The sequence below is a fragment of the Cavia porcellus genome, unplaced genomic scaffold (assembly GCF_034190915.1).
Source record: "Cavia porcellus strain 051 isolate PalLab524CR breed Dunkin Hartley unplaced genomic scaffold, mCavPor4.1 scaffold_12, whole genome shotgun sequence".
Classification (NCBI taxonomy): Eukaryota; Metazoa; Chordata; class Mammalia; order Rodentia; family Caviidae; genus Cavia; species Cavia porcellus.
In genome coordinates this window covers 41,360,232-41,380,494 of record NW_026947495.1, presented here as the reverse complement: position 1 = coordinate 41,380,494, position 20,263 = coordinate 41,360,232, and the positions used below count along the sequence as shown (strand labels likewise).

The 20,263-nt window shown below is 38.0% G+C and overlaps 1 protein-coding gene across 23 annotated transcripts in view; it reads left to right on the top strand.

Moving 5' to 3' along the window:
* Neb (nebulin) overlaps positions 1 to 20,263 on the top strand; it is a 205,500-nt gene that overhangs the window by 52,649 nt on the left and 132,588 nt on the right. For all 23 annotated transcript variants that reach the window (XM_063259068.1, XM_063259067.1, XM_063259083.1 and 20 more), the window contains exons 37-53: positions 1,188 to 1,499; positions 2,433 to 2,639; positions 5,027 to 5,131; positions 6,272 to 6,379; positions 7,140 to 7,451; positions 8,102 to 8,308; positions 8,750 to 8,854; positions 9,007 to 9,114; positions 9,766 to 10,077; positions 11,084 to 11,290; positions 11,645 to 11,749; positions 12,701 to 12,808; positions 14,359 to 14,670; positions 14,793 to 14,999; positions 15,422 to 15,526; positions 16,408 to 16,515; positions 19,820 to 20,131. In XM_063259068.1, the coding sequence (XP_063115138.1) occupies positions 1,188 to 1,499; positions 2,433 to 2,639; positions 5,027 to 5,131; positions 6,272 to 6,379; positions 7,140 to 7,451; positions 8,102 to 8,308; positions 8,750 to 8,854; positions 9,007 to 9,114; positions 9,766 to 10,077; positions 11,084 to 11,290; positions 11,645 to 11,749; positions 12,701 to 12,808; positions 14,359 to 14,670; positions 14,793 to 14,999; positions 15,422 to 15,526; positions 16,408 to 16,515; positions 19,820 to 20,131 (3,240 nt within the window). The remainder of the gene's footprint in view (positions 1 to 1,187; positions 1,500 to 2,432; positions 2,640 to 5,026; positions 5,132 to 6,271; positions 6,380 to 7,139; positions 7,452 to 8,101; positions 8,309 to 8,749; positions 8,855 to 9,006; positions 9,115 to 9,765; positions 10,078 to 11,083; positions 11,291 to 11,644; positions 11,750 to 12,700; positions 12,809 to 14,358; positions 14,671 to 14,792; positions 15,000 to 15,421; positions 15,527 to 16,407; positions 16,516 to 19,819; positions 20,132 to 20,263) is intronic.

Sequence of the window (20,263 nt, the reverse complement as noted above, 5' to 3'; positions counted from 1 at the left end):
CATTGAAAAGATGTTATATAAACATACATATTTTTATAAACCAACTGAAAAAAGAACATTTTCTTAGAATTCAATTTTGATTTGGGTAAATGGATGTCTATTTTATCTGTAATTAAAAAAATCATATACTTATACTTCTTATCATCTTTGGAAAACAAAATTTTCAGAAAGCATACATGGCTTGCAGGGTCCACTGTCACACACTATTCCAGGGGCTACAGTCTTAGTTGAGAAAAGGGAAGGAAGAAACCAGCCACATGGTAGTCCATGGAAGGGACCAGGGAATACAAACTCTTAAGCTGTTATTATAGGGATGGTATTATTACAAACGTGTTCCTCAGAGCTGTGAACACATGCGTGTCATCACAAAATATATTTCTAGTTTAAGTAGAAAGTGATGATTGGAAGTAAAACTTTATTCTTTTTGTCTTTTTTTTTTTGGAATTGCATAATACTTTCTCTAATATACCTGTAATTACATACTTGATAATCCTTTCACTTGCTAAATCCTCATTTATAAACCCGTACTTACACTGCAGTGTAGGAAGAGCTCAGTGTCTCCACACTTTAGATGGATTTGAATTCTCTTGTATAAAAATTGAGGTTTTGACCTGTTATAGAACAGCTCAATCTATTTCCTGTTGCTGTTCCCAGCAGTGAGAGACCTTGAACAGATTAGTTTTTCTTAAATTAGATTTTACTAGTGAGAAAACTCCATAGCACTTCCTGCCCTTACTGTAGCTCCTTAATTCATCTAACAGCTGCTTTAGCTGTGAACTTGGAGAGAAGCTGCTGATAATCAGGTTCAGGGGAGACCCAGCTACCTGCAGAGCAGGTGCTCAGAGCCATTATGTGAAATCACATATTGGACCAGAAAGTCACATTCCTGTGAAACCAAAGCATATTTAGTATGAATCATGTTCATAGAAATGTAAAAAATCATTTGGTTTTAAATGTCATTCTACATGAAAACCACCTGTAGGAGTCAAGGTATGAAAAAAAATTGGTCTTGAATTTATAGTGATAATCCTTTGGAATGCAAACAATTTGACCAGCAGAGTTTGAAATTAATGTTTTAACTCAGAGCTTTCTGGAGTGAGGTGTCCTTTTGCATTTCTTGAACAGTCTTCCAGAACATCAGTGTCCTGTGTGCCTAAGACTTTGCTAACTAAATTTTGTCTCTGCAGTATAAGTACAAAGAAGCATATGAGAAGGCAAAGGGAAAGCATGTGGGTTTTAGAAGCCTCCAGGATGACCCCAAGCTGGTTCATTACATGAATGTGGCAAAACTGCAGTCTGACCGTGAATACAAGAAGAACTATGAGAACACCAAAACCAGCTACCATACCCCTGGGGACATGGTTAGCATTACAGCTGCTAAGATGGCCCAGGACGTAGCCACCAATGTCAACTACAAACAGCCAATACATCACTACACATACCTACCTGACGCCTTGAGTCTTGAACACACAAGGAATGCAAATCAAATTCAGAGTGATGTAAGTATGTATAACATAACAGACTTGGAAATGTTGGGGTGATGGTTTCTCTCTGTTTTCTTTGGCTTCAGAGTGCAGTAAGATATTTGAAAAAAGCACGTTAGAACTGGCAACATTCTTGAAAAACTACCAAAGGCTAGGTTGACAAGCTATGGTTTTTTCCTGGCTTTCTGTGTATCACAGTCATTGAAATCTTTGTTATCATGGATGAAAGATAAAACCATTCAACTAACTAACTGTTTGAGAAGCCACCTTGCTTCTCAAATGCAGATGCTCCTGTGGACCTGCTTCAATGGTGACATTCGTATAATACAAAATGGGCGAATTCTTGAAGCTTTATAAAGTCAGGAAAGGTTTTTTTTTTTTCCTTCAAGATCATCCAGGCTCATCTTTGCACTGAGTCATCTAAAATAAACGAGGAAGGCTTTGTGCTTGCAGCATGATTCATGGAGAGCTGAATGGGAAAGTGTTTAATATTCAGGGCATTTCTTTCTACAGGAACAAGATTTCTATAAGAATTTTCCTCTACAAAGAGAAGAAATGTTATTCTTTTATTAGTATCAATGAAAATCTTTTTATCCTGTTGAAATCAGGAATAGCTTAGGTGGACAGTGTTAGTGAAACTTGAACTTTTGGAGTCTATAGTGAATTCAAAAGCAAAGCCCAATTTATTATCAAAAGAGACAATTTTATTAACAGTACCCATGGAAATATATGACCCAGATTCTTTTCTATGCTGTACAATGCATTCTAACAACAGAGCTATTCTTTCTTATGCCAAGATTCAGGTAATAAGCTCTGTGACAGGAATGGTTAGACATGAGCTTATTGAAAAGAATTGCTGCTCGTCTCCCTCGGATAGAATTACAGATCCCAAAAGCACCCCTTGAATGTTTCCCAGGCTGCTTCCTCATACGAGCTTACTCTTTACAGAATGTGTATAAAGATGAGTACAACAACTTCTTCAAGGGCATCGGGTGGATCCCTCTTGGCTCTCTGGAGGTTGAGAAGGTCAAGAAGGCAGGTGATGCTTTAAATGAGAGGAAATATCGACAGCACCCAGATACCATCAAGTTCACAAGTTTGCCTGACTCCATGGGCATGGTTTTGGCTCAGCAGAACACAAAGCAAATAAGTGATGTAAGTGTTTTTCCCTTCTAAAGGGTTTGTTCGTTTAATAGTGCCCTGTGACTAAACCACTGCTTCATCTTTCTTAAGTACACGAGGATGCATCTATGTTAACAAATAAATAGCTTTCAGAAACATGAAACCTGGGCTTCACTTTTGAAGCAACGTGGACCTTGAACCTGGGGAAAATAGATGGGGGAAAGAGGTACGCTTGCTTTATTTTCTAACTGTAGAGTCTGTGCTATGCATGAACAGATCTCTACCCATTATACACACAAAGTGATATGACTACAGTCATCACCAGATACTCTGTCTGAATTTCAGAACAATCTATTTATTGCTCTAAGCTGTGATATTTCTAGTTGGCTACTTGGGGAAAGGCACAATGTCCCAATCCCCTAGCAGAACAGCTCTATGTTATGAGAGGTAATCATAGAATAAGGCCTCCGGGGAGCAGATAAGCAGTTTATTTGAAGTCATCTTGGGTCTTGTTTCTGAGCCGAGGACCCTTGTTCTTTCAAGGGCTGATTACAATGCTCAGTGCCTCTCATCATTTAGCAGTTTCAGAATTCTGTTAAAATGCCTCCATCAGAAAGAGACAAATAAAAGACAAACGAAGAAAGACTTTTTGTTTTGTTTTCAGATACAAGTTTTAGAATGTGGGGAATATTTTAAGTGCTTTAGATCTGAGAATTATCTGAAATTTTTTGAATTTTAATTTTTTAATTTTTAAAAATAAAACAGGAAAAAGAAATCATACAGAATTTCAAAAAAGAAAAGAAAAGAAGTAGGGAATTAACACTAGTTAATATATTGCACATTGTTAACTAGTTCAGTTTACAAAATCTAGATACAAAAGTAATCAAACAATGACAGCACAAACTGTTCTTTCTGATGAACTAAGAGAGATTAGTAGTATAGTTATCTATCTAATGTACATACACATACAAAAACTTATATATATTTACCAACACATATAATCTTTTCCTTTCTTCCTATCCCAGTAGCTCTGTCCCTTTTTCCCCCTTTATTACAATTTCTATTGTACATTTTGGGTCTTACTACTCTTTCAGTTTATTATTATGTATTTTTTATACTAGACAATATGATATTTGCATATTGTCTCTCTAGTGAGGTTTTTTTGTTTTGTTTTTGTTTTTGCAGGGGCAGAGGTTGACACAGGGTCTCACTGTGTAGTTCAGGCTGGCCTTGAACTCACTATATAACCTAGACTGGCCTTTGAACTAGGGGTAATCTTCTGCCTCAGCCTTCCAAATGCTGAGATTATACATGTGTGCCACAAAGCCTAGCCTAATTGTGGATTTTATTTCTTAGTGTAGTCCCTGCTCTTACATTACTGCAGATGTTTGAAGATTAATTCTATTTTAATTGTCATAAATGATACAGATTATTTTGATTTCTTTTTTGTTGAGTAAGATGTCACTTCTCACTGAGTTTCCCCAGTTTGCTTGGAAAACTACACACTCAGTATATTGTCTTCCCCATCCCAATAAATGCCATTGAAGTCCACCTACTAACTCATGCTGGAACTTGGTGGGCGCCTTCAGCACCACCCAGTGCGGGCCCCCGCAGCCAGCATGTCTACTAAGCCCTCAGTGTCTTCCAGTCAACTTGCTGAGTTCTTATCTTTCTTGCCACCAACCCTAGTTCTGGTTTCCTTGTCTCTTTCTTTCGGGGGTGACTGCGGTGATCTGTTGTCTGGACTCCTTGCATGGGGGCCTCAAAAGGCAACCTGAGAGAATGTCTTAAATCAATAATCATATTGCATTCCTTGAATATGGAAAACATGTTAGGAGTGTCTCCTTGGATTAAAAAATCTAAACTCATTAACTTAACTGAGAAGACCGTCTGCTCCAAGACCTGCTCTCTGCTCTGTCCAGCCTTCTTTGCTGCCCTGTGCGCATCCAACCACAGGTTCCAGGCTGCTCTTAGCTTTTCAAAGTAGCCAGGTTCTTCTGCCTGAACTCTCCCTTCCTCTAAGTTTGAGTGTAAATTTTAGCTTTGCAGAGATCCTTTATGACTATCCTTGTTCTCTGCTATCATTATTCTCTTGAAAGCATATCACACACTTTAGCTATTATTTGTAGTTCATGCATCTATTGTGTGTCTCTTCTAGACTATAAGCATCAGGAAGACAGTCTGCCTTTTTCAGCACTTTTCACCCTAGAATCTAACACCCTGCCTGGACCACAGGCAGTAAACACGGTGGAGTAAGAACATGAATGCGTCAGCCAGAGACCCCTCCCTGTCATACTGTAGGCATTTGCTTCGTACATGAGAAACACAAATCAGACTTTCTGTTTCAAAGGAGCGAGTGCTGGATGAAGCTCCCATTCTGTCAGTTTATGACATTTGCGTATTTCTTCCTTTATTTGCAGCTGAACTACAAGGTGGAGGGAGAGAAAGTGAAGCACAAATACACGATGGACCCGGACTTGCCTCAGTTTATTCAAGCCAAGGTCAATGCTTTCAACATGAGTGACGTGAGTATAGGGCTGGGAGCCAGTCTAATATTGCTTCTGTGGGCCTCTCCTTTCCAGCTTTGGGTAACTCTTGTGCTGAGCAGATGAAGGGTAGCAAGCTACACATGGAGCCTACGAGTCCACAGATTCCCTTATCACACAACACGAGACAGAGGCTATCGTAAGATTTTGCTTAATGTAGATATTTTCAGAGAATAGGCTGTGACTCATTAGTGAGCAGTAAAATCAATCTGGAAAATGCTGCCCCATTTTTGAAAATGAGGAAAAATGATTGGAAAGTGTAAGGATACGTAGTCTGTGGTAAAACTAAACGTTGCTTTGTACTACTTTTATTTCCGTTGTTCACTATAACTTCTCAAAGAGTCTAATTTTCTTTTAAAAACTTTTTAAAAATGAAAGAGTCTATTTTGGATAATCTAGAAACAAAACTGGTGATGATTATTTGGATTGCTTTCTTTTTTAAAAAAATCTTAGTGAATTTTGGATAACACTGTTTATTTCTTAAAAGGTGACTTAGTCATTCTTCCTAATACTTTAGACTCTAGTGTATCATTAAATGAACATTTGTTTAGTAATCATTTCTATGTCTTGGATCATTAAAAATTTTCCCTAATTTTATAAGGAATAAATAAGGTCAATTAAAGCAGGGTGACTCTACATTTGAATTTTTAATTCTACATATAAGTTTAAAATGCTTTATTCTGAAAGTATAAGTATTTTTTTCTCAAAAGTGTTCTTTTTTGAGACAGGATCTCGCTACATAGTTCAGGGTGAACTTGAACTAACTGTGTACCTCATGGCAATCCTCCTGCCTCTGCCTCCCAAGTGCTAGGATTATAGCGTGCACCACCATGCCTATCTCAAAAGTATTAAGTGCTTATTACAAAAATATTGAACATGTAGATAATTATGAAAAAATGGATTAACATATTATTTTACATTTATAGCATTACCTTTCCGTTATTTTGTTATACAAATAAATGTTTTAAAATTATACTTCTCCGATAGATATGTAAAAGATGAAGATCCCTTAATAGAAAGGATGTTCTTTGACAGGATTTAAAGAAACATTTTGAAATTCTGCTTCATTTTTCTTTTAATAATGGAAAGCCACAAAATAGTCTTTCTTTTTTTTTGAAGGCTCATTATAAAGCAGACTGGAAGAAAACCCTTGCTAAGGGCTATGATTTGAGAACAGACGCCATTCCTATCGTTGCTGCAAAAAGTTCAAGGAATATCGCTAGTGATGTAAGTCTAGTTTGAAAGCAGTAAATGGCCTCTCCATATCTTTTAAAAATCTGAACATTTTAAAATGTATGAGACTATGAACTACATAAAGAAGCAAATAAAGGAATTATGATATAACATATTTTCTAATATCTGATGTACCAATAATATTTTTATATTTCTTGATGTAAATTTTTAAAAAGGACAGTTGTCATAGTGAAATAGTTCTTTTTAATGTGTTGTGAAAGAGTATGCTCCTTTAATTTTATAATTTCTGCAAAGAAAAACATCTAGGGAAATAGGAGAAACCAGGAAATTACAGAATGAATAATAGGATATTAGCTTTTGTTTTTATAATGTACATTATATGTTTTCAATGAATTGATAAAAATGGTTTTATAGGGTAGAAATTCACTAATTTCAATTCTTCATAATAGGGTTTTGCTGAAATTACTCTTGATTATGGAAATATTTTATAATATAATGCAAATAAAGGATATGTGATACAAAATATACATCAAGGGATTAATAAACTTTTTAGGAACCTTCAAGCATATTTAAAGAATCTACTTTTGAACAATCTAGATGTAAACACAAATTAGCCCTTAATTATTCTCAGAACAGGTTTCAAGGCCATCAGTTAGAATTATTTGCTAGTTGATTGTTTAAAAACACTAAGCAAATCTAGATGTTACCTAGATCCAAACTGAGTTTGACTTTTGCTTGTTGTATAAATTCAGACTTCTACCCTATCAAATTTCTGTCCTTTTCTTTGAAATAGTGCAAATACAAAGAGGCTTATGAAAAAGCCAAAGGCAAGCAGATTGGATTTCTCAGTCTTCAAGATGATCCTAAACTGGTTCACTACATGAATGTGGCCAAAATACAATCTGACCGTGAGTACAAGAAAGGTTATGAAGCCAGCAAGACCCGGTACCATACACCTTTGGATATGTTCAGTGTGACCGCTGCCAAGAAATCTCAGGAGGTAGCTACCAACGCCAACTACAGACAACCTTTCCACCGCTACACGCTCCTGCCCGATGCCTTGAGTGTGGAGCACTCCAGGAACGCCATGCAGATCCAGAGTGAGGTGTGGGCTGGTTGGCAGCAGTGTCGGGCCTTTGTTTGTGTGGGTGGGAGGGGAAGCACGGAAGCCACCCACTGCACCCTAAAGCTGGCTAGACTTGCCGAGCTCCTGCAGAACTTGCGGTTTTGGGGTTTCACTTATTTGAACAACAAGTGTATATAAATGTGCATGTATTTTAAACTTGAGGGCATATGATATATTGGATGAAAATTTCAAAGGTTTAAATATGTGATAGGTAATATCTTCCTAATGCAAAATTCATTAACTTTCATTTCTTTTCTTTCAAGAAAGTCAATGTTTTGGCCAGGCATGGTGGTGCATGCCTGTAATCTAAGGCAGGAGAATTACTGCAAGTTTGAGGCCAGCCTGGGATACAATATGAATTTGAGGCCAGCCTAACCTGCATAGTAAAACCCTGCCTCAAAAAGGAAAAAAAAAAAGCAGCGAGGAGTCAGTTTTTGAAGGAATTTTTAGATTAGGATTTTCCACCCAAAATCACCATGTGTACAATCGTTTTCATAATCAGAGAGTAAAAATCAGGCTTTCTCTTTCTCCTTTCTGCACTCTATTTTCTCCTTGATCATAAGTCATGTAGCCAAAAAAACTCAAGCCTCGCCTCTTTCTAAAATGAAAATTCCTTTCCTGTTGTAAAGAATCTCTACAAATCTGACTTCACAAACTGGATGAAAGGGATTGGCTGGGTGCCCATCGAGTCCTTGGAGGTGGAGAAGGCGAAGAAAGCGGGAGAGATTCTTAGTGAGAAGAAGTACCGCCAGCACCCGGAGAAGCTGAAGTTCACCTATGCCATGGACACAATGGAACAGGCACTTAACAAAAGTAACAAGCTGAATATGGACAAGGTACGAGTCCGCACCAGACACTCAAAATATGTGGACCACTAAGCCTCGCCCTGGCTGGCAGACCTCTCCCTGTCTTTTCTTCTGGTGGCCATGTTGGTGGCCGTGGTGCTAGGAGTTCCCGTGTACTTACAGCTTTCTGCCTTACGTTAGCTTTCAGGCCATCTCTACACAGCACACTGAGGGTACGACATAGCTCTAGAGCTCCACGCAACAATGCAATGAAAGCAAAATAGCAATTTTTGTTTCAGTGGAACAGGGGTCCCTCACTGACGATTATTGTCCTCATTGTGTATTTGTTGTCCTTAGCTGTTTTTCCATTTAATTCATTTTCTAGTATCAAATTTAACCTCTTCCACCCTGGGGATGTGAGTCTCTTTTTCTCATTAGTGTGACTACAAACTTGCTCTGTTCTCAATCCCCCATGTGACTTTCTTTTTGTAGAGGCGCTACACTGAAAAATGGAACAAAGATAAGACTACCATTCATGTCATGCCTGATACTCCAGACATTTTACTCTCCAGAGTAAACCAAATCACCATGAGTGATGTAAGTGGATCAGCAACAAAAACTGGGGGAGAAGGTGGAGAGAACTAATATTTAGGAAATGTCTGTCTTCTACGCGACAACCACTTTGGACTTGGGATTCCCATTCAAACCCAAGTAATAAGATGCTATTTGTTTTCTGTTTCATTATTTAGAAACTGTACAAAGCTGGCTGGGAAGAAGAAAAGAAGAAAGGCTATGACCTGAGGCCTGATGCCATCTCAATAAAGGCTGCAAGAGCCTCTAGAGACATTGCCAGTGATGTAAGCTCATCCCTTTGTCCTCTTTTAGGCTGTATGAAGAGCAGCAAATGAGCCAAGCTTGTGTGTGTTCAGGAGTTGGGGTCAGCTCCAGTCAGTATGGGGGAATATCAGGCCACATAACCTATAAGATGCCTCTTTTCATCCTCTGATCAAGTTCAAGTACCCTCTAATCACTTGTTCATTATTCAATGTAAAAAGTGATCAGGTTTTGTTTCAACAAGTTGATTTTTAGTTTTTAAAGCATTTTTAGACAGTTCTGTACAAATATGAGGATGAAGTCTACACATTTGATCCAGGGGACCACAGCCAGGCTCATTATTCATTTTGAAGAGGCACTGTCAGCAATTGTGCCTGCAGCCTTTTTTTGTGCTTAGAGATTTGGGTAGAGAGAACTGATTTCTCCATCACCCCACGCCAATTTATTTTTGTGTTTTTTTAACTGTGAGGTTATTTTCTTTCCATGGGCTCAAATACAGAATAAATTTTGAAGTACAAATCCTTTTTCCCTGGCCCTGGTGATCCCTCTCTGCCTAATTCTAGAGGAACTCTGAAGTCCTTTACCAAGGTGCCAAAGTCAGTAGCATCTAGAGAATGACATTTGTTTGCTTTCCTTCTCCATTTCTCTTGTTGTGTTTTCTTTTCTGTCCATAGTACAAATACAAGCAAGCATATGAACAAGCCAAAGGGAAACACATTGGCTTCCGGAGCCTGGAAGACGACCCCAAGCTGGTGCACTTCATGCAAGTGGCCAAGATGCAGTCAGACCGGGAATACAAGAAGGGATATGAGAAATCCAAGACTTCATTCCACACCCCGGTGGACATGGTCAGCGTGGTAGCAGCCAAAAAGTCTCAGGAAGTGGCCACTAATGCCAACTACAGGAACATAATTCATACCTACAACATGCTTCCTGATGCCATGAGCTTTGAACTGGCCAAGAATATGATGCAGATCCAAAGTGATGTATGTGAAAGCCACAACATTTAAGCAAAACATCAGTGACCATAGTAATGACATTTAAAAAGTCTTGAAAGAAATTCATGGGCAATTTTCTGATTGTGGTATTCTATTTGTTGCCTTGGACCGAATTTAACTGTTAATAAAGGCAGATCAACTCAAGAAACTAAAGTCTTTCTACTTTAGTTTCTGTGAGCTTTTGCTGGATTTTGAATATAGCAACAGAGCAAATGAGACTTAATTTCAGGAAGAATGTGAAGGAAATAAATCTAGCAAAGAGGACTGAGTGCATTCAAGGTTCAACAGGAATAAAAGTGAAGATGCTCTGAAGCCTTCACTTCCAATGAGCTTTCATCCCACCGCTTCTGTTTCTGTAGTTGCCTATCTTATTGATCAAATATTTAGAACCGATGACTGAGACAGCTTTGAGGATGAATACAGCTGGAGAGGATATTTGGTGTTAGAAGAAGTGAATTTAAATTACCAACCAGAAGCAGATCACACCAAATCAAGCCTTCATTTCTCTTTGGGGATGTGAAATTGAGCTAATGTTTGCCAGGGAGGTACATCAGGGCCTAATGAAAGTAACTATGCTACACTTGTAGAGAAAAATGTCAAAGCAGAGGGGAAAATAAAAATTTGCTCCAAGTCCCACTGAAGTTTCTGTCATGTGTGAGAGAAGTGTAGTGGTGGAAGGTGATCAGATTTACAGAGAGGGAGAGAATGGGGGCTTCCAAAAGCTCAACTTACAAGTTTTTCTAAGAAAGGTCAGCATAGTCACCTTCGCCAGGACAGAAGGGTCACATGGCAGTCAGTCTTTTTGGTATTTCTAGCACTTTTTCTTTATGAAGCCATTAAGAAAAACAAATAAGACAGTTATGTATTTTTAATTTCTTATGCAAAAAATATGAAAAAATAATTAGGAATAAAAATATTTGAATTTCAATATGCTATTGGTTGAAAACTGGAGTTCTGATTTCATCTTGATATTGCATTTTTTCCTTTTTGGCAGAATCAGTACAAAGCCGACTACGCTGACTTCATGAAGGGCATTGGATGGCTCCCGCTGGGCTCCCTGGAAGCTGAGAAAAACAAGAAAGCCATGGAGATTATTAGTGAAAAGAAGTACCGGCAGCACCCAGACACTTTGAAGTATTCCACACTGATGGACTCGATGAACATGGTGTTGGCCCAGAATAATGCAAAAATTATGAATGAAGTAAGTCTTTCAGTAATGTAGTGTTTCATGTACTTCAAAGAGAATCCAGGTCTCTCTTTTATTTAGTCCATAGGTTTTTGCTAACTTTTTTAGTTTGGAAAAGGGTCTTAGATTTTAAAAATAATTCCCAGTTAGTGCCCACTCCACTGTCCAGCGAAATCTTCTCATCTCACTGACAACAAAATAAGTAGGGAACCGTTCTTTGAAGATGAGTCAGTTCCATTTGTCTAAGGTGAGGGTGAGCAGAAGTTCATGGCACTGAACCAGCAGAGTGCCTGGAAACAGCTCCATACGTATGTGCTGAGTGAGCTCCTCTGAAGATTTTAAATTCTACCTATACTTTTATGCCCCCAGCACCTCTACAAACAAGCATGGGAAGCTGACAAGACCAAAGTCCACATCATGCCCGACATCCCCGAGATTGTTTTGGCAAAAGCCAATGCAATTAATATGAGTAATGTAAGTACAGTTCCCCGGTTGGTATATCTTTCTTTCTAGCTTGTTTGAACCAGTAAACACAAACTTAACTAATCAATGTCCCTTTTACTGTAAGTGTAAATAATAGTGGAGTCCACAAATGAGAATTGTTCCCTTTCTAATCTCTCTCTGCTAAGAGTTGCATCTCTCAATGGAGGCTGGGACAAGCAGTGAGGAATTTGAAAAGTGATTGGATTTTGTTCTGGGGCAAGAACTCATCTAACTAAGAGGCTTGGCAGGAAGAGAAGGGTTTGTGGGCAGAAGAGGAAAAGAAAGTGAGACTCCAGGAGCTCGCTGTCAGCCAGCTCCTCCATCACACTTTTGACACGACCCTAATGAAGGGGTTCAACGGAAGGGGAAGATAAACAGTTTGAAGAAATTGGGGCAAGCTCTACAGCAAGCAATGTGGGACACTTGTTAGGCAGAGCCTTGAGGCTTTATTTCGTTGCTTGTTTTTCCTAACCCTAATTGCTAGGGAATTCTCTGATCCTTTTCTTCTCTTTGTTTGAATTCCACAGTGATTTAGATTTGCTGACTTTTAAAAATTATAGACTCTACATATTTATATGATTAAAAGTGCCTCTTATAATTCAGCGAAGTTTTCTTGCGATAAATGAAGATGGCTATACTTTAGTTTTCCTTATAATTGTATCCAATAAAGTACATCAATAATAATCTACTTCACACCCTTAGTGTATACTTACAGTCTGATAGAGATCAGGACCTTTTACTTTTTCTGGTGGCTTCTTGATGTTTGAATTTGTACAGTTTTTTTCCCCAACATAGTTCTGTTACTTATGAGAGCATTCAACCCCTGAACCACAAAAGCTTCTGCCTAAAATGAAAAGAATGCTACAGTGCTGGTTTGCTCTTCTGCCCTTTCCTAGGCTTTCCTGTGTAGAGAAAAACTATTACCTTTGCTTCTCTTTACAGAAACTCTACAGGCTTTCTTTGGAAGAGTCTAAAAAGAAAGGCTACGATCTCAGGACAGATGCAATTCCTATCAAGGCCGCCAAGGCCTCGCGAGATATTGCAAGTGATGTAAGTGTAAAGGAAAGCGCTCACCTGATTGGGGGTTTCTAGTCAGCTGCAGTAATAAGAGCTGAGCTCTGGAAATCATGAATGGGTAAAAAATAAAAAAGTGCGACCTCTCTGCCCTATGTATGTCTCTTAGACTTGTTTGGCATTTCTGAATACAGGATGCTATGTTGTGACCTTATAGATCTTAACTCTCTGCTTCAGGAGATGTAGGTGAACTTACTCTGAATTGTGTCACTAAAGCTATGGCTTGTAGGAAGCCTTTCTTGGTGAAGGCTTGTGCTGTTCTTGTCTCCGCCTCTTAGGATTTGACTTCCTAACAAAATTTCTCAGGCAGCGTTGTGCTGGGCTTGCTGATTGGGCTTGTGACAGCAATTTTTAACTAATGAGCTGTTAGCAAACCAGCTGTTAGCCATTTGTAGTTTAACATCAGCTGTGATGGGAATATTTTATACTACAGAAGTTGTCAAACACTACGAATCAGCGCCCTCATCCCACCCCAGAGAAAGCCGGTCAGTCAGTACAACACTATCAGGGTGTATCTCCATGGAAAGCTCAATTCATTCACTTGGTTGTTTCCACCAGAAATTCCCTTCTGGGGAGTATTTTATGACTGGGGTGATGGAAGATGCACACTTCAGTGCATACTTTTTTTCTTTTTTGGTACCAGGGAATGAACTCATGACCTCAAGCTTGCCAGGCAGGTGCTTATACCTCTCAGCTAAATCCCCAGCCCCCAGTGCACACTTTTTTGATTTCTCCCAGTTGTGCTTTCCTCTTCCATTTCTGTTTTTCTCTAAGCTCTTCCCATGCCCTCTCACTGTCCTGAGAATTCCACATTCTCCTTTCCCTGAATTTGTCTTTTCTGGCTCCTTCTCCATGAGTATATAGACAGAATGAGAAGTTTTCCATGGATCATGATCTGCCCTCAGTAGAAGTTGAGGTGCCCCATAGTACAAATTTCTTCCACATAGGTCAGTTTATAGACTCTTAAAAGTAATGGAGGGCCCGGGATATAGCTCAGTGGCACAGTGTCTGCCTGGCAAGCACAAGGTCCTGAGATTGATTCCTGGAACCAAAAATAAATAAATAAATAAATGAATGAATAAATAAATGTAACTGAGTTCCACAAATATAAAGCTATTCTAAAATTACACCATGTATTGTATAGTTGAACCTGTTCTCATCAGCAAATGACTGACTCCTCAGAGTAGTATTAAACTGCTTAGATCATCTGTTATTTCCTGTATTCTTTTCTTATAATAATAAAGTATGTGCATTAGACAGTGAGTGCATAAGTCAGCATCATAAGTTTAGTTCTAATCCTTAGTCACTTCAGCAAGTCATACAACTCTCTGATTTCATAAGTATAATCATCTATAACATGGGAGCAATAAAAAGAACGTTGCTATTTATCTTACAGAGTATAGTTGTAAGAATCAAGTTAGAAAGGTAAATGTCCAAAACATGGTTTGTATACTGTAGCACTCTATAGAAGAATCACTTTTAGTTAAGAGAATTGTTGGTTATAGATTTTTCTGTTTTCTTCACAGTATAAATATAAGCATAATTATGAAAAAGAGAAGGGAAAAATGGTTGGTTTCCGCAGCCTTGAGGATGATCCCAAACTAGTCCATTCCATGCAAGTGGCTAAGATGCAATCTGATCGAGAGTACAAGAAAAACTATGAGAAGACAAAGACCAGCTACCACACCCCTGCTGACATGCTTAGTGTCACGGCTGCCAAGGATGCCCAAGCCAACATCACCAACACTAACTACAAGCACCTGATTCACAAGTACATCCTCCTTCCCGATGCGATGAGCATTGAGCTGACCAGGAATATGAATCACATACAGAGTGATGTAAGGCTCTTCCTTCTGGGTGATACAGTTGGATTCTTAGCATGGGGAGGGAGGTCACAGTCCTACATGCCCTGATTTTGTGTTAAGATTGAGGAGGTAGCATTTGCCTTTTCTCTTTATAGAATGAATATAAACAAGACTACAATGAATGGTACAAAGGCCTGGGCTGGAGTCCAGCTGGTTCCCTAGAAGTGGAGAAGGCCAAGAAAGCTACAGAATACGCTAGTGATCAGAAATATCGGCAGCATCCTAGCAACTTCCAGTTTAAGAAGCTGAATGATTCCATGGACATGGTGCTTGCCAAGCAGAATGCACAAACCATGAACAGGGTAGGAGAGCTTGCCCTTCACGCAGCAATCCGGTGAGGAAAGGCTAACAGACTCTGGTTTTTGTTTGGAAATTCGGCGCAGGTCCACCACTTGCAGGCAGAGGCAGACAGTTCCGGAGCACCTCGCTATACCATTTTCAATGCCCGTCCCCTATACTTCCTTCCCTTCCCCCTCCAACTGGGGCAGAAATTACTTTGAAGTTTTGATGATTACATCGGAACTACTTTTGATCCATTCTAGCTGGTAGAAAAATATCTGAAATAATATTTTTAAATCTGAGTTCGTTTTTTAAACATCAAATTATTATTCACTATTTCAAATTGAGTGTATTTAACTGAGTGCATGTCTGTATATTTATTTTTTCCTGTTCTTCCTAAACAGTTATTCAGACTTAATACATCTCCTTTTCTCCTATTTTCTAGCATTTATACACTGTTGATTGGAATAAAGATAAGACCAAGATTCATGTGATGCCTGACACACCAGATATTTTACAAGCCAAGCAGAATCAAACGCTCGTTAGCCAGGTAAAAATATATACATATTACTTTTGTACTTTTTCATAAAACTTGTTTCACCTGTGAAATGATTGAATAGTAAACAAATGATGTAGGTGCCAAGGCAAAAGTAGAAGTGAAAGACTATAACTGGTTAGCCTAGGGAGACTGCAGAGTGTCGTTTAGAATGAGGGCTTTGGCTGGGGTTGCACACTCCAAAGAGACGCGCACTGCCTCTGTTTCGTATCTCTGTGCTCATTGTCCTTGGTACAAACTGGGAAATCAACAAATGGTGAAACAAAAAAATTACATCAAACAGATTTGGTGTGAGTTTTGGCTTTGACATGTAAAATTTGCATGGGCAAATTTTCTATGTGTCTAAACCTCAGTTTGTTCATTCCTAGAATTAGAACCATAAAAGTGCCCTTGACATTGGATTGCCATAAGGGCCAAATGAGAAATTTCACGTGAAGCTCTGAGCACAGTGCCTGGCACAGGGAGAGCACAGGATGACTGTTTGCTGTTTTTATTATTACTATGTTTAACTTAGAAAAACTAACTTGCTTTCATCTTTTACTTTTATCATTTAACTAGAATACTGTGTTGGTGTTTAAAATAACTAAGATGATAGTTAACAGGTGGCAGGATGGTACCTGATATATCTGATATGACCACAGAAAGCATAAAAAGGGCCTCAGAGCCAGAATTAAAAGGTGAAGCCAGTTACATGACGCTAAGTCAGAACTACCAGAAATCTACCAAAACACCTGTTTTGTTTTCATCCACATCTTTAGAGATAGGCTAGATGATGTTAGAATCTGATATCTACTTCTACTTAAACTTTTGCTTAATCATCTCTCATGACTTTAAATACAGAATGAAGTTTGCTAATGAATTTCTTTAATTTTTAGAAACTCTATAAACTCGGATGGGAGGAAGCTTTAAAGAAAGGTTATGATCTCCCAGTTGATGCAGTTTCCGTGCAGCTGGCCAAAACATCAAGGGACATTGCTAGCGATGTAAGTACTAGTGTGAATTGTATAAAGATACAATTTTATCTGAATCGGGTGACTTAATGTTGGTGACTAGTTTTATAGACAAACTTTCCTGTTATTGTTCCCTTTGTCTTCTTCTACCCACTTTACTTACCAGAATATAATCTTATTCATCCCTGTTTGAACATCAAAAGGGGCTTTCCAGATTACAGTGAGGCAGGAGACCTCTAAGATCCATTACATTAAGATACTATGTTTCAAGATACTACAAAGGAACCAGAGATTTCAGCTTTTTCCTAGTTTGTATGAAATGTATTTTTCTGTTTTCTCTTTGTCTATATTACACATATTCAAAGTGCCAGATAAGAAATCAGCCTCTACAACCTTTGCCATATTTAGGAACTAACTGTTTATTATTTTTATTTAATCTACCCTTATTATGTTAGTCAGCTTTCCATGGCTATGACAAAACACTTTAGGAAATCAACTCAGTGGAAGAAAAGTTAGTCAGCTTTCCATGGCTATGACAAAACACTTTAGGAAATCAACTCAGTGGAAGAAAAGTTAGTCAGCTTTCCATGGCTATGACAAAACACTTTAGGAAATCAACTCAGTGGAAGAAAAGTTAGTCAGCTTTCCATGGCTATGACAAAACACTTTAGGAAATCAACTCAGTGGAAGAAAAGTTTATTTTGGCTCCTGATTTTCAGAGGTTTCAGAGTCCACAGTCACTTGGAATTGTTTCTGGGCCCATGGTGAGGCAGAACTTTATGGCAGGGAACATGTGGTAGAAAGAAGCATCTCACTTCATGGCACGTAAGAGGTAGAAAGAGGGAAGAAGGGAGGAAGGGAATGAGAAAGAAAGCAAAATTTTACAGCAAAGCCCCTCTCCCAAACTCACTGCGCTGTGAAGCCATGATACTTGATGAGGTCAGTGCCCACACAATCCAGTCACCTTAGGGGCCCCACCTGTGAACACCATTGCATTGCAGACTGACCCTTCAGTGTGTGAGCCATTCCAGACCCAAACCACAATGCTCACACTTACATGATTATAGGAAACTAGCTTGGGGTGTAGAAAATCCAGAAATGTTCAGGTACTTAGATTTAGTCCTAACTCCCCTTTCTGTTGGATGTTTGGTCCAAAGTTCAAGAATAAGGACCCTTGTACTCCAGAAGGCAGTATCTAGTTATGATCCAAAGGGTAGTTAATACCTCAGAGGAGTAAAATAGATATTGTCCTTCCTGAGTCATTACATTTTTATAGATTTTAAATTGCATGTTCTGCACAGACATGACCATATCACTTAGTTGATCCCAAAAATTAACCAGAAAAAAATCAGAGGAACACAACCTCTTAATCAAAATCTTGAAAACAAAACATTGAGGATTTGGTTCAATATGCACAGTGGAAAGAGTACCTAAACACAGCATCTGACAATAAACCCTAAGGCTACAAAGATTCTTTGTAATTCAATTGAGGCTTTCCAGAAGTACTGAAAAATTGATTTGGTGATATATTATTATCCATTCTCTGGCTCACAGGTCAATATCTCATTAAAATAAACCAAATGTCATGATAGACCTAAAGTAATCATCATGCTTGAAATCTCCCCAGAAAGTAAACTCATTTTTCATTTAGCATTTTATATATATAGTTTCATTTAGCACTATATATATTAGCATTATATCTAAAGATAGCTTAGGAACTGAAGAAACAGCATCAATAATTTGTGAAGAAGGCAACATATGATAGTACCTAATTTCTTTTCTTCTGAACCTGTTAGTTAGAACCACCCTAAAATTAATTGTACATGAACTTTGCCACCACTGTAGAGATGTATTTCTTTTCAGTTTTAAATGGTTCTTGTATCTATAAATTTCAGAAAATTAGAGCTATTTATAATTTAATAACTTAGAATAATAGAATTTAGAGTTAGACAAGACAAAGTTATTTAACCCAAACTCTACTCAACATCCTACCTTCTCTCCATCTCCTAAAATCTGTGCTATGTGAATATCTACAAATGTAAAAATATAAGATTCTTCTTTGTTGGACCATCTCTGATTGTCATTAAATATTTCCTATGTCAGCCTTAATATGGTACTGATAACTCCAGGCCACTGTTCTACAGCATCATAAAAGGCTTCTTTCTACTTCATGTCTATTACAACATTTCTAGTTTCTTATTTATTTCAGTTTTAGTTCTGTAAGTTTTTAATCTGATAATTCCATTAATAGTTCATCCAGAGTTTTTTTTTTTTTAGTAACTTCTTTTAAACTTTTCAAAATTTGATATTGTTGGTTGACATGGGAGGCCAGAGTAAAAGAGTTTCTGGTGGGTATTTATATGTGCTCTGCATAGAATTTGTGGTAATATTTTGTTTGTTCTGAGATGGAGTATTGGTATGTAGTCCAGGCTAGCCTTGAACTCACTGCAAAACCCTGGCTGGCCTTGAACTTGCAATACTCCTGCCTCAGCCTCCTGTGTGCTATGTTTATAAGCATGTACCACTATGCCCAGCTTTTTCTCCTTTTTTATAAGCCATTTTGTCAGATTGTTCAAATTGAAGGTGTAGGTGACTTAAAGTCCTAAGTAGTTTTAGTATGCGTAAAGGCTAGATATTGTGAAGCAGTAGAATCTGTGTCTTAAGCTATAAGATGTATTTAGCTCCTAACATCAAGTGAATGCCATTACATTTGTTGTTATTATTGCCCACCAGTACAAATGTTATTTTCACAATTGAACCTAGATATGGAATTTCACTATTATTCTCTTAAATTTTTATTGTTTATTTTTACCTATTTGGCATTATAGTGAGCTCTTACAGAATTTTCTAATATATTTCAGTTAACATGATTATGCCATTTGTGACTAAAACAGAGGCAACGATCCCAAGGAAAGCAACATTATATGACTCTAGAAGTCCTGCAATTAAATAATCTACAGTTTTAAGCCTATTCATTAAGTCATGTACTTTTCTTAACTTTTCTGCCATTCAGCCTGTATTTTTTTGATGAGATTATAATTCCCATAAAGACATAACAAGAATTTTATTAAATGCTATGCTAAAGTCAGCATACACAATTTCTAGCACATACAAGCATTTGTTTCTACCTCTCATTAAACTAATTTCTCATATAACTTCTCTTGATACTCAGCTACATTAAGTTGTTTGCAAGGTTCTGCTTAAACAGATGTGACTTAAGAAACAAAACATTTATTTTACTAAGATACATTATACACTGCTTCTCTTATTTCAGTTTTGGAAAACAAATATGAAAACAAAGCAAGCTGAGCTTAAACTGTGTTTCCTCCATTTTCAGTTTAAATATAAACAAGGCTACCGGAAGCAGCTCGGACACCATATTGGATTCCGCAGTTTGCAAGATGACCCAAAACTTGTATTGTCTATGAATGTAGCCAAAATGCAGAGTGAAAGAGAGTATAAGAAAGACTTTGAGAAGTGGAAAACCAAGTACACGAGTCCTGTGGACATGCTGGGGGTGGTGCTGGCCAAGAAATGTCAGGCCTTGGTTAGTGATATAGACTACAGACACTACTTACATCAGTGGACTTGCCTGCCCGATCAGAATGATGTCACCCAAGCTAAAAAGGTGTATGAACTACAAAGTGAGGTCAGTGTCTATTAAATTCAATAGTTTATATATTAATTCATATTCTACATTAGTAGTCATTTAATGATAGAAGAACAAAACCTCGAAAGAGGAATTATCATTGAAGATCTAGAATGCACCTGCTTGTTATAC